At 48.1% G+C, this 12,739-nt stretch overlaps 1 protein-coding gene across 4 annotated transcripts in view; it reads right to left on the bottom strand.

Annotated features, from left to right (window-relative positions):
- The window catches only part of LOC100739202 (kinesin-like protein KIF28P), a 70,429-nt gene that overhangs the window by 48,977 nt on the left and 8,713 nt on the right, over positions 1-12,739 (bottom strand). For 2 of the 4 annotated variants that reach the window (XR_014817475.1, XM_005667953.3), the window contains 7 exons: positions 11,046-11,270; positions 8,699-8,853; positions 7,684-7,795; positions 5,486-5,553; positions 3,551-3,660; positions 2,544-2,650; positions 484-574 (listed from right to left, as the gene is read on the bottom strand). Coding sequence is in view for 3 of the 4 variants with exons in the window: in XM_005667953.3 (XP_005668010.3) it covers positions 484-574; positions 2,544-2,650; positions 3,551-3,660; positions 5,486-5,553; positions 7,684-7,795; positions 8,699-8,853; positions 11,046-11,270 (868 nt within the window). In the remaining variant the exon portion in view is untranslated. The remainder of the gene's footprint in view (positions 1-483; positions 575-2,543; positions 2,651-3,550; positions 3,661-5,485; positions 5,554-7,683; positions 7,796-8,698; positions 8,854-11,045; positions 11,271-12,739) is intronic. The other 2 variants (XM_084979268.1, XM_084979269.1) reach the window with 2 other exon arrangements.

Below are 12,739 nucleotides of genomic sequence, written 5' to 3'. Positions count from 1 at the left end.
CCGGACAGAGTTGCAACTTGAGAAAATAAAAACAGGTCTGGGATGGATGGGGCGATGGTTGCACAACAGTGTGAAGGCACTTAATCCACTGAACGGAATACTTTTTTTTTTTTTTTTTTGCCTTTTTAGGGCCGCCCTGCGGCATCCGGAAGCTCCCAGGCTAGGGGTCGCATCGGAGCTACACCACAGCCACAGCATAGCGGGATCCAAGCCGGGTCTGTGACCTACACCGCAGCTCACGGCCACGCGGGATCCTCAACCCACTGAGCGAGGCCAGGGATCCAGCTTGCATCCTCATGGATCCTAGTCGGGTTTGTAACCCACTGAGCCACAACGGGAACTCCCTGAACTGTGCACTTAAAAATGATTAACATGGTGAATTTTCTGTTATGTGTATTTTACCATTAAAAAAAAAAAAAAAAACTGAAGAGAAAAAGAACCATGCCCCGGGGTGGGGGGTGGGTGCCGGGGAAGGGCAAGTACCGGCCTGGATGAAGTGCTTGAGAACCCCCGTGAGCTGCGGGTCTTCATTGACGTTGAGAAGGTGAGGGACGGTCCTCACCAAGCGCCGCTCCTGTGGGAGAAACCGAGAGGGTTTCCTCACCCGAGGGCAGCACGGCGCACGCGCAGTGGTGCTCTCTCAGCGCCCGAGCCGCCGCTCCTCAGCCGGCTGTCTGGGCATCCCGTCGCCTCGCTGGGTAAAGTGACGCAGAGGAGGAAAGTGTGGCCGGACCCTTGGCTGATGAAGGGGGTGCGGGCCCGCCAGCATTCACCCCCTCAGGACTGTTGCAAAGCACAGCGGGTTTCCGACCTGTCCGCCCTTGCCGGCTGCTCCCGCAAGGTCCCCTCCACTTTGCTTTCCGCCTCTGCTGTTTCCTCAGGCTCCCGGAGTCCCCAGCTGTCACGATGTCCCATACTGGGCCACCAACTGAGTGAGACATCTCATTCCCCCAGACCTCTGGCCACCTCCTTGCCCATCAGAAGTTGATGGCAAAGTGTGGCCTGTGCAGCGCCCTCTTTTGGGTCCGAAATGCATGACAGTCTTTTTTTTTTTTGGTCTTTTTAGGGCTGCACCCACGACATACAGAGGTTCCCAGGCGAGGGGTCGAACTGAAGTTCCAGGTGCCAGCCTACACCGCAGCCACAGCAAGGCGGGATCCAAGCTGCGTCTGGGACCTACACCACAGCTCACCGCAACATCAGATCCTTAACTCACAGAGCAAGGCCAGGGATGGAACCTGCGTCCTCATGGACGCTAGTGCATGACATTCTTTAATACAGGTATGGATTGATATTGCGGCTATAGAGGATAGACAAACAGAACTGGAATAAACTATGCAGGTGCAAGCTTTTAAACCTTCAAGTTCTAGAGTTGCTCCTGTGGCACAAACATGACTAGTACCCATGAGGATGCAGATTCCATCCCTGGCCTCCTTCAGCGGGTTAAGTATCCCAAGTTGCCTTCTTCAGCAGGTTAAGTATCCCGAGTTGCCCCTGAGCTGAGGTATAGGTCGCAGACACTGCTCAGATCCCACATTGCTGTGGCTGTGGCTATGGCCTTGGCTGTGGTGGGTAGCTGTAGGTCTGATTGGATCCCTAGCCTGGGAACTTCCATATGCTGTGGGTGTGGCCATAAAGAGCAATAAATAAATAAATAAATAAATAAATAAAAAATCTTGAAGCTCTGATAAAGAGTAAAGAGAATGAAAGTCCTTCTGGTTGTCACCTGTCACTGTCCATACACAAGAGTCCTATTTCTTCACTCTGGATCCTACTTGACCCTCGAAGCCGAGTCACCAACCCAGGTACCCCTTGCTCAGGATGGTAATTTCTTGTTGCTTCTGCTTGCTGTGTGCCGCCATATTATGTCTACACCTCTAAAATCCTTGGATCCTAACTTAACCTGACCTGCCGCTGCCAGGTCCCACCACCTGAGGCTTACATTGGTTCTGGTTTCATGAGCCTTTGGTAATCTAGACTGGATCCCTCCTGCCACTCTTAAACTCCTCCAGGGCTGGCCCACCCACGACTGGAGTCTGGCCAGAGCCTCATGGCTTTGGGGAGTAAGGCCATGGACGGAGCGGTGTAGACAGGAGGTAGAGAAGGCATCCCCCTGGCCCAGGTACAAGGTTCGCATCACGGCCCATTTATGATCTGAAATTGGCAGTGAATGTCAGGATAGACACATGGTTCAGGGTCACAACATGTGGTCCCAAGAAGATGATGGTATTCCTCAAATTCTCCCCAAACCCTACTTATGAACAAGCCTTGAATTCTACCCTCAGCCTCATTCATCAAGATGTACCAAAGACTCTCTGCCTACTTCCCTTCCATGCCCCCTCATTCTCTCCCCAACTCTGCCACTAATTTCACTCAGATGTCCCATATCGCATGTCACACTCACATAGTACACGGATTATGCCTCACCCCAATTCTCCACCTGGCAGCAGCTCAGGCATCAGTGCATCTCTGGATAAGGTGCAAGCCCCTCCCCCAGGCTGTTGGCCTCAGCAGGTGGGGGTGGGGGTGGGCTGGGGCCTCACCTGGGCAATGGCCGCGTAGTGCTGCTGCCACTCCCGCCGAGCCTGCTCCAGCTGGTGTGCCCAGGACAGCTGAGCAGTGGGCTCCACCAGCAAACAGGCTGGCAGCTCTGGAAGAAAGGAGCTATTTTAAGCAACTTAAGATCAAATTAAAGGGGCGCCTATCGTGGCTCAGTGGTTAACGAACCTGACTAGCATCCATGAGGACCTGGGCTCGATCTCTGGCCTCGCTCATTGGGTTAAGGATCTGGCATTGCCCTGAGCTATGGTGTAGGTTGCAGACGCAGCTCAGATCCCATGTTGTGGCTCTGGCATAGGCCGGTGGCTACAGTTCCAATTGGACCCCTAGCCTGGATCTCCGTATGCTACTGGTGCAGGTCTAAAAGATAAATAAATTAATTAATTAAATTAAATTAAAGCCTGCAATGTCAAAGGTGAGGCACAGAGTAAGTCTCAATTCCGTTCTCAGTCAAAATATGGGACTCTTGGAGTTCCCCTGTGGCTCAGCTGGTTAAGAACCCAACATAGTGTCCATGAGGATGCAGGTGCAATCCCTGCCTCACTCAGTGGGTTAAGGATCCAGGGTTGCCATGAGCTGTGGTGTAGGTTGTGGATGTGGCTTGGATCTGGTGTTGCTAGGGCTGTGGTATAGACTGGCAGCTACAGCCCCAATTCCACCCCTAGCCTGGGAACTTCCATATGCCATGGATGCGGCTCTAAAAAGACAACAAGTAAATAAAATAAAAAATAAAAACAAAGGACATGGCCTTATGCAGGACAAGAACCTGAAAAAGAATGGATTATGTACATGTAAAAAATAAACAAAATAAAATAAAAAATAAAAAGGATAGGGCCATGATTTCTTAACAAATGCATATGAATCTGCATTCAGGCCAAAATCATCCTAGACAAAGTCCCAGGGATGCCCCAACCTCCCCCTCGGCCCCTCCTCCTGTCCCCTGCCTCCTGGCTGCTGGCTGGAACCTGCACTGACTCCTGAGCCAGTTTACCTGCTATTCTGGAGTTTCCACATCCGAGCAGCAGTTTGCTGTTCTCTGCCCTTGACTCTTTCACCAGGGTTGAGGTGTTGACCACGGCCTTGTTCCGGATCTTCTTAGCCCTGGGCAAAGGTGGACACACACTCAGGCCTTGGATCTTGTGCAGCTGGAGCAGCACCACCAAAGCACTGGACGGATGCTGGGCTCCGGTCTCAAATTGTCCAAGTGGGAACTTTTCGCCCTCAAGTGAGTCAAGATTCCACCATGTCAGGTTCCAGTAAACCATTAAGACTAGAAGGCACTTAGTCACACCCAGCAGTTCAAATCAACCTGAGCAGCTCCTTGGAGGCCTGGAGCCCTGTCCCTATGTCCCAGGCCCTGAACACAGTCCCTCAGTTGGGCTGACTCGGTTGGTGATGAGAAATCTGTTCCGTCCCTGATGTTGTGGTAAGCACACAAACCCTGGAGGCTGCCAGTGACTGCTCTACCGTGTGCACCGCCCTGGGGTGCGCTTGGAGGTACCTAACTCACTCCTGTCTACTGCTGCATGGAGCAACACCAGATCCAAGCCATGTCTGCAACCTACACCACAGTTCATGGCAACGCCGGATCCTTAACCCACTGAACGAGGCCAGAGATCGAACTCGCATCCTCATGGATACTAGCTGGATTCATTAAGACTGAGCCACAAGAGGAACTCCAACACCTATGGTTTTTGAGCTTCAGCCTCATGCTGGGCAGAGCTGTGCCAGGACCGATGGTGGTCATCACCCCAACGCAGTGTGTGAGCCAACCAGGGCAGGGAGGTCCAGGTCCCACCTTGCATGGCGTCAGATTCTATGGCCAGCGACGTGTTAGAATAGAAATGAAGTTCAGTTCACGCACCAGCTCCAGCTGCCTGGAACGCAGACTGAGAGTGCCTGGCTCCAGCATGGAGCGGAAGGGATTCTCATCAGCTGGTGGAGACTCTCTGCCACATGCCTGGGATAGAGGAAACCACATGGTGGCACCTGGTTTCCACCCCTGGTCAGAGGTTCCCTCTCCCCAGACCCTCAGCTTCCTAGAAGGGTCAGGAGAAGCAGGCTCCCTCCTGCCTTGAAAAGCAGGAACTCGGCTAGGCAACGGCCTGGCACCTCCGGGGCAAGGAGGTGGCCTTGTTTCCCAGGCCAGTTAGAAGGGAAGGAACCTGTGGTGACAGCCCCTCCCTGGAAGGAGATGCTGAGCCCTGCAGGCCTCCTCCCAAGAGCAGAACCTGTTGTGCGGGGCCTGGAGAAACAAGAACCAGCACAGGGCGAGCTGCAGAGCGGGGGCTGGTGACAGCTTCAGGGGTACCTCTTACCTCCTCAGCTTTATCATTAGCACACAAACGCCCTGCCTGCCACTCTTCTCTACCCGTGTTCCATGTGACAAAAGGAGAAGCTGGGAATGGCTGTGCTATCAGGCAGGAAAATGCAAGGGGACAGGTACCAAGCACCTCAGGATTGAGATCAGGGCTTTCTCCTGTGGATTTGAGCCCGGCTTCTCCCCCATCCAGGGCTGGAGCAACAAAACGACAGGCTCAGGAGGGCCCTGAGCCCCTCTCCCTCCTCTTAGCTGTTTTATGTTCTCGCACAAGGAATTCTGTTCTGCCTTCTCCTGGACCCCTTTCCAAAACACCAACCCAACATGGACAAGGGTGCTGCAAGAATTTGCCAGATTTACAACTTGGAACCACTAGGGATAATAAGTATTTATAAACATGGAGTTCCCGTGTGGCTCAGTGGTAATGAACCCGACTAAGGATGTGGGGTTCGATCCCTGGCCTCACTCAGTGGGTCAAGGATCTGGTGTTGCTGTGGCTGTGGTGTAGGCCGGCAACTGCAGCTCTGATTTGACCCCTAGCCTGGGAACTTCCATATGCTGTGGGTACAGCCCTAAAAAGAAATAAAAAATTAGTCATAAACGTACCTTTCAGCATATCTTAATGTTGATAAAGTTTCCTCATAGCAGATGTCAGCAGGACTTATGGCTGCTATCTGTGAAAAAATATCCGTTTCAGATTTTGTTGTTTATGTAAGTGTTTAGAGCTCTCGTGGTTGCTATTACAGAGCTAACATTCATGGATTATCTTGTCGTTTGTGATATCATTTAAACTTTACAGCTCAGACAGAAGGCTGCAGCTGATGAGTTCCCGCTGTGGCACAACAGGATGGTGGTGTTTTGGGAGCTCCAGGGCACAAGTTCAATCCCTAGCCCGGCTCAGTGGGTTAAGGATCCAATGTTGCTGCAGCTGTGGCTTAGGTTGCAACTGTGGCTTGGATCTGATTCCTGGCCTGGGAACTCTATGCCACAGGGTGGCCAAAAAGCAAAAAAAAAAAAAAAAAAAAAAAGCAAAAAAAAAAAAAAGCAAAGAAAAGAAATCTGCAGAGAAGAATAACATGCTAAGGTCACTCAGATGACAAGTGCCAGAGCTGGTACCCGAACCAGTCCTGAGTTGATCTCTGTACCACACTGCCCGCAGCACTGAGTCCCCAGCAAACTTCCTCTCGGATTTAAATAAGAGCTGAATGCTGGCACCGCAAAGACCAATAGACACCTTATCACTCATGATGTATGACATCTAATGCATGACACACCTCATCAGTCACTCACATGCTTTCCAGTCCAGTGATTGACTTTGGCTTAATTGTTCTAGAATTCAAATGAGAAAATAAGCCTTTGGATGAACCGGAGCCGGGCAGGGTCATTTCCCTGCGAGTGTGAACAGGACGAAATATGACTGCCGATGGGCCAGTGCCTAATCTGGGGACCTGGAGGCCAAGGTTTGGCGCCTAAGGGCAGGATGAGTAATCCTTTATCTAGCGATGTAGCTTTCATTTCACCATCAGCTTATTCACTATATCATCTCTTTTAGTCATCACAGCCATATTTTCAAGGGGATATTTTGTTTGTTTTTGCTTTTTAGGGCTGCACCTGCAGCATATGGAGGTTCCCAGGCCAGGGGTCGAATTGGAGCTACAGCTGCTGGCCTACATCACAGCCATAGCAATGCCAGATCCTTAACCCATTGAGCAAGGCCAAGGATTGAACCTGTGTCTTCATGGGTACTCGTCGGGTTCGTTAACTGCTGAGCCACAACGGGAACTCCCAGAAAAACTTTAAATGAAAGAATTTTAAAATCGCTAGGCAAGAATCAATGATAAAAGACAGGTCCAGCAGTAAGCATTTCTCTCCTCCCCAGGCCCCCAGATGGGAGGCTGGAGGCAGAGTTTGCCTGATTTTGTTTCTTCCCACACCCAAAGCTGGAGAGCAGAGCGCCCTGAGCTAACACACGGCATGCTGTCCCCACTTGGACAACTTTCAATGATAGAGTCTGGAGTCTTTGCTGAGATGACATGATTCAGCTACTCTCCAGCTCACATACCCACCTAGTGTCTAAAACAGTCACACTAAGCTACAGTCTTGTCATGGAAGGAGGGTTGATTTAGAATAATGTGACATCGCAAGGCTTATTTTTTCTAACTGTATGAGGTTTTTCCTGATCGTGAAAATAAGACATGTCCTTTGTAGAGAGCCTGGAAACTACAGAAAAGAATAAATTTAAAAAATTCGGAGTTCCCATCGTGGCACAGCAGAAACGAATCCAACTAGGAACCAATTTGACTCCTAGCCTGGGAACCTCCATATGCTGTGGGTGTGGCCCTAAAAAGCAAAAAAAAAAAAAAAAAAAAAAAGTCAAAATCAGCAACATAGAAACCTTATTTGAACATTATCATAGAAAGGGCTCCAGGAGCCATGAGGTAAAATAGCTAAGAACATGCTACATAGATGCCAAGCGCTGTGTCAGTAGCCCACGAAAAATAACTTTAATAACACCAGGCATTCCCATTGTGGCTCAGCAGTAACGGACCCCGACGTGGATTCGATCCCAGGCCCTGATCGGTGCATTGAGATTCTGTAGGTCACAGACACAGCTTGGATCTGGCCTTGCTGTGGCTGTGGCATAGACCAGCAGCTGCAGCTCCAATTCGACCCCTAGCCTGGGAACTTCCATATGGCGTGGGTGCGGCCCTAAACCAAAGAAACAAACAAAAACACTAACAACAGCAATAATGACAGCTCTGTCAGTCTAAACAGTCTAAAATGTGGTAAGAAAGTCATTTTACCAAAGTGGTTCTGCTGTTGCCACCCAGAGCTGACTGGAGCAGTTTGGTCAGGACAGAGGCTCGGTAGGGGATGTGCAAGACTTTCTTCCCCACGGCAGCATCGGCCAGAGCACTGAATCCAAAGGAAACAGGAAAGCATGGAGCGTTTTTAATATATCGAGAACAAAACTGCCTCCCTGTGGCTAAGTCAGCAACACCCCTCCAATCCCCTCGCCAACCCCATGTACCAAAGACATGAGTCAGAGGCACATCCTAGAGCTGAGACCGCCTCTGTATAAAGGCGCCGAAGCAAGAGAGCAGCGCAGGCGGCTGGTCCCCTCCAAGGTCATGGGGAAACCCCAACAGAGAGAAGCCAGGTCTGAGTCCCTAACACATTAAATCCTGCGAGAAAGCCCAGAGCCTTGGAAATTTGTGTGAGGAGAAGGGCTGCCACCTGAGGGAGAGGAGGAGAGGTGAGCAGCGTGAAGATGGTTGTGGGGAATGGGTGTAAGTTCTTTTCTTGCCTTTCCCTGTTAGGCTGCGGCCCTACAAAGCCTCAAAATAAAAATAAAACAATAAAAATTCATCTACTGGATTTAGACACAAACCCAGAATTATCATCCAGAAATAGATAGATACCATAATTGAAAATGAAAATACGTCAAACAGGGAGTTCCCGTCGTGTCTCAGAGGTTAATGAACCTGATTAGTATCCATGAGGACACGGGTTCAATCCCCAGCCTCGCTCAGTGGCGTAAGGATCCGGCGTTGCTGTGGCTGTGATGTAGGTTGGGGCTGTAGCTCCGATGGGACCCCTAACCTGGGAACTTCAATATGCCTCGGCTGTGGCCCTAAAAAGCGAAAAAAGAAAGAAAGTAAGGAATGAATTAGTTTTAAAATAAAATCTGTAGAAGGGCCAGGAATGAGAACCAATGATGACAGTGAGTCATGAACCAAAGGTTATGATTAATCTAAATTTTGATGTTTGAGGTCATTTTTATGGCACAAATAAATAATTTATCCACTGATTATTTACCTGATAACGTTTCCTAAATTGGTTAAACTTAAGTTAACGCATGATCCTTCCCTTAGTCTGTCTCCTTCAGATCCTGAAGATTTCTGCCTTTCACTTCCAGCTAAATCCACCAAATTAATACTGGATTGTTTGGTGAGGGCTCTGTCCAGGAAGACCTATAGGAAAGCACCACAGGTCGGGCTATTAGAGCTACATAAGAAGTCAATCTATTTTACATTCTAAAATGTTTTTCCTAATTGTATTTCACACTTTAAAAAGATAACAATAAAATTTATGAGTTAAAATGCCATCCTCTCTACAATGACAATAACATGACTAGACCCAAATGGCTCAGTTGCCGCTTCCCAATTCTGCAAAGCTATTGCCAATGATGCATTAGATACTAAATTATTGCTCTAGTATTTCTATGATCAGCAAGCACTTTAAATATGCTGTAAAATCTGCAAAATTAGTAACTGCTCAGAATGGTGCAGTCAGGTAGTGGAGAGAACATGTATTTTAGAATGCTGCAGATTCCCTCGAAGTCACATAACTGAGAGCAAAAAGAATTTCAACTTTCTCAGTTGGTAAATAGGGATGACAGCATATTACTGGGCCATTAAGAGGGTGAAAGGTAATACATGTAATGATTCTACCCATGCCTGGCATACACCTAATAGGTGTAATAATGTTACGGACCCCAGTAAACAGTGTATGCTCATTTTATTTTCCAGTTAATTTTATCTCTTGCCTCTAAAATATCAAGTTAAAAAAATAGCAGGGCACGGAGTTCCTGTTGTGGCTCAGGGGAAAGAGCCCAACTAGTATCCACAAGGATCCGGGTTCGATCCCTGGCCTCACTCAGTGGGTTAAGGATCTGGCATTGCTGTGAGCTGTGGTGTAGGCCAGCAGCTGCAGCTCTAATTTAACCCCTTACCTGGGCAACTTCCAAAAGCCACAAGTGCAGCCCCAAAAAGCAAAAAAAAAAAAGAGGGGCAAACCATATATAAAGTTTATGAATTTGCTAACATTGTAATGTGAAGTGAATAATACCTAAAAGTTTACAAAGTTTTTTAAAATGCAGTATCTTATTTAAGCTTCTCAACATTCTTTTGGGATCCCCAACCCCCTGAGCAAGGCCAGGGAGGGAACCCGCATCCTCATGGATACTGGTCAGGTTCGTTTCAGCTGTGCCACGACGGGAACTCCCTAAGCTTCCCAACATTCTTTTGAGGATAACCATTCCTCTCATCTTACAGAACGGGAAACTAAGACTCAGGAAAGGTAAGTGATTTCCCAAAATTTCAGAGCTGGTAAATGGTTTCATATGAGGTCTGGTATTTTTCCACTGTTCCTGGTTAGAGCAGGACAAGATTCACTTCTTACTATTTTATCTATTACCAGTGGCTTAGGGGATGCAGGGAGTAAAATGGTAGCTAACTACAATGTTTACCCAGGCTTTGTGAATAACCATTTTCCGAGTCATATTGGCCATTATTGTCAAGATCGCTCACTAATGTTCACCAAGGAGAATGCAGGCGAAAAGTGTGCTCGAGTTTACCAAAGATTCGAGTTAGTGGCGAGTTACCTGGATTACCTGGTTTCAAGGACATTATCTTGGTACTTTCAAATATCAGAAAGACCCTACACTATCCAGTGGTTCCCTCGGCTCATGGATCTGAAGGCTGGTCATCATTATGTTGATACACAGAGGGCTTAAGAGAATTCTCCATGGAGTTCCCGTTGTGGCTTAGAGGTTAACGAACCCGACTATGAGGACTTGGGTTCGATCCCTGACCTCGCTCAGTGACTTAAGGATCCAGCGTTGTCATGAGCTGTGGTGTAGGTCGAAGATGCAGCTGGGATCTGGCATTGCTGTGGCTCTGGCATAGGCCAGCAGCTGCAGCTCCAGTTGGATCCCTATCCTGGGAACCTCCATAGGCTGTGAGTATGGCCGTAAAAAAAAAAAAGCAAAAATAAATAAATAAATAAAAGAGACTTCTCCATGACAAACCACAGTCACTCTCATACCTCCACAATCTGATCTGTGTGGGGACCTCATTCATTCCCCCTTTTGGTCCCAGGAGCATTTCTGGGAGCTAGCAGACCTGCCTACCTGCCTCCATCAGGAACAGGCTCTCTTAGCTAGGATGGGACATGGATGTCAGAGGAGGCAAGAAAAGACATCGCCTCATTTTCTCCTGCTTTTGACCCTACAGTCTACTCAGACGTGGCCACCTTAATCCATGGGTCAAATCTAAGAAGGCTCTGTAATACTCACCAATCCAAACGCTGGTGGGAACCTTCCCCACATGCTGGGGACCACCAGGCGGGGAGGTTGGGACAATGGCATCCGCTTGAATCTCACCTGCTTGAACTGAATGGTGATGACCATGTGGGACCGGCTGCTGCTGGCATTCATGGTGGTCGAAGCTGTGGTCCTTATTTTTGTCCCTTGTTCCATCAGTCTTTCAATCTGTGCATAGTTGTCACAAGGGACTGACCTCAGGCCATCCACGTAAAAGCCCAGCTGTTGGTCTTCCCTAACTTTTAACCCTCCAGGTTTCTTGGTTCTGGACAGCAAATCTCTTACCTGTGGAAAAAATCAACAAATAATATAAACTTCAGTAAGGCAAGGATTTTAGCTTACTTCACTGTTATAGCTCCTTCTAGAATATATTAGATGCTCAGTAAATATGTATTGGATGAAAGAATAAATGTTGGTGTTCCCTTGTGGCTCAGTGGGTTAAGGATCCAGCATTGTCTCTACAGCAGCCCAGGTTCGATCCCTGGCCTGGCACAGTGGGGTAAGGATCCAGTGTTGCTACAGCAATGGCTTGGCTTTGATCCCTGGTCCAGGAATTTCCATATGCCATGGGTGCAGGAAAGAAAGAGAGAAAGAAAGAGAGAGAAAGAAAGAAAGAAGGGGGGAAGGAAGGAAGGAAGGAGAGAGAGGGAGAGAGAGAAAGAAAAAGAAAGAATGAAAGAAAGAAAGGAAAAAGGAAGGAACGTAGGTAGGTATTAAAGTTCTGTAGGTATGAGACCACATCGTAATTTAGCTAAGTAAGGAACAGAGAAATGGCAATCGAGAAAGTATGGAAACTTTTGTAGTTAGTGAAATCAGAAGTATAGTTTTATTTTTAGAAATTCAGTTTTAGGAGTTCCCATTGTGGCACAGCGGAAACAAATCCGACTAGGAACCATGAGGTTGTGGGTTCGATCCCTGGCCTCGCTCAGTGGGTTAAGGATACAAAGTATCCATGAGCTATGGTGTAGGCTCGGATCCCGTGTTGCTGTGGCTGTGGTGTAGGCCAGCAGCTGTAGCTCTGATTGAACCCCTAGCCTGGGAACCTCCATGTGCCACAGGTGTGGCCCTAAAAAGCAAAAAAAAAAAAAAAAAAAAAAAAAAAAAAAAAAAAAAAAAGAAAGAAAAAAAAAAGAAATTCAGTTTTATAATTTTCAAGTACCTAGAGCCCTTCAGCCAGACTACCACCTCCCTGAGGGGGGGCCATGTTTCTCTCCTAGTGAACCCTGACATAGTCCCCGACACATACCAGGCATTCAGCGAAGGCTTGTGGAGAGAACGGTATACCTGGAGCTAAACTGACAAGTACTGTTTGAAGCACTGCATAGAGGGTATCAGGGGAACTGCTTTTGTAGCATGAAAAAACATTGTAGGAGTTCCCGCTGTGGCTCAGTGGTAACGAATCTGACTAGTACCCCTGAGGATGCAGGTTCGATCCCTGGCCTCACTCAGTGGGTTAAGGATCAGGCATTGCTGTGAGTTGTGGTGTAGATTGCAGACACCGCTCGGATCCCGCGTTGCTGTGGCTCTGGCGTAGGCCTGACCCCTAGCCTGAGAACTTCCATGGGCCAAGGGTGTGGCCCTAAAAAGCCAAAAAGCCAAAAAAAAAAAAAAAAAAAAGTACCTAATACACTTCACTTTGACAGCTGAAGTACCTAATGGAAAAATACTAAAGACTCATAGAAGGTGAAACATGGGGATGTAAAAACATCCTAAAAAGGATGTCCAATGTCCTTTATTTTCGAGATGACAAAACA

Source organism: Sus scrofa, chromosome 10 (genome assembly GCF_054392235.1).
Source record: "Sus scrofa isolate SSC_HxYL_T2T_F1_AM1 chromosome 10, Sscrofa_HxYL_maternal_Yorkshire_Landrace_v2.0, whole genome shotgun sequence".
NCBI classification, from domain to species: Eukaryota; Metazoa; Chordata; class Mammalia; order Artiodactyla; family Suidae; genus Sus; species Sus scrofa.
The sequence above is the reverse complement of the archived record's forward strand: the minus strand, read 5'-3'. Positions and strand labels throughout refer to the sequence as shown.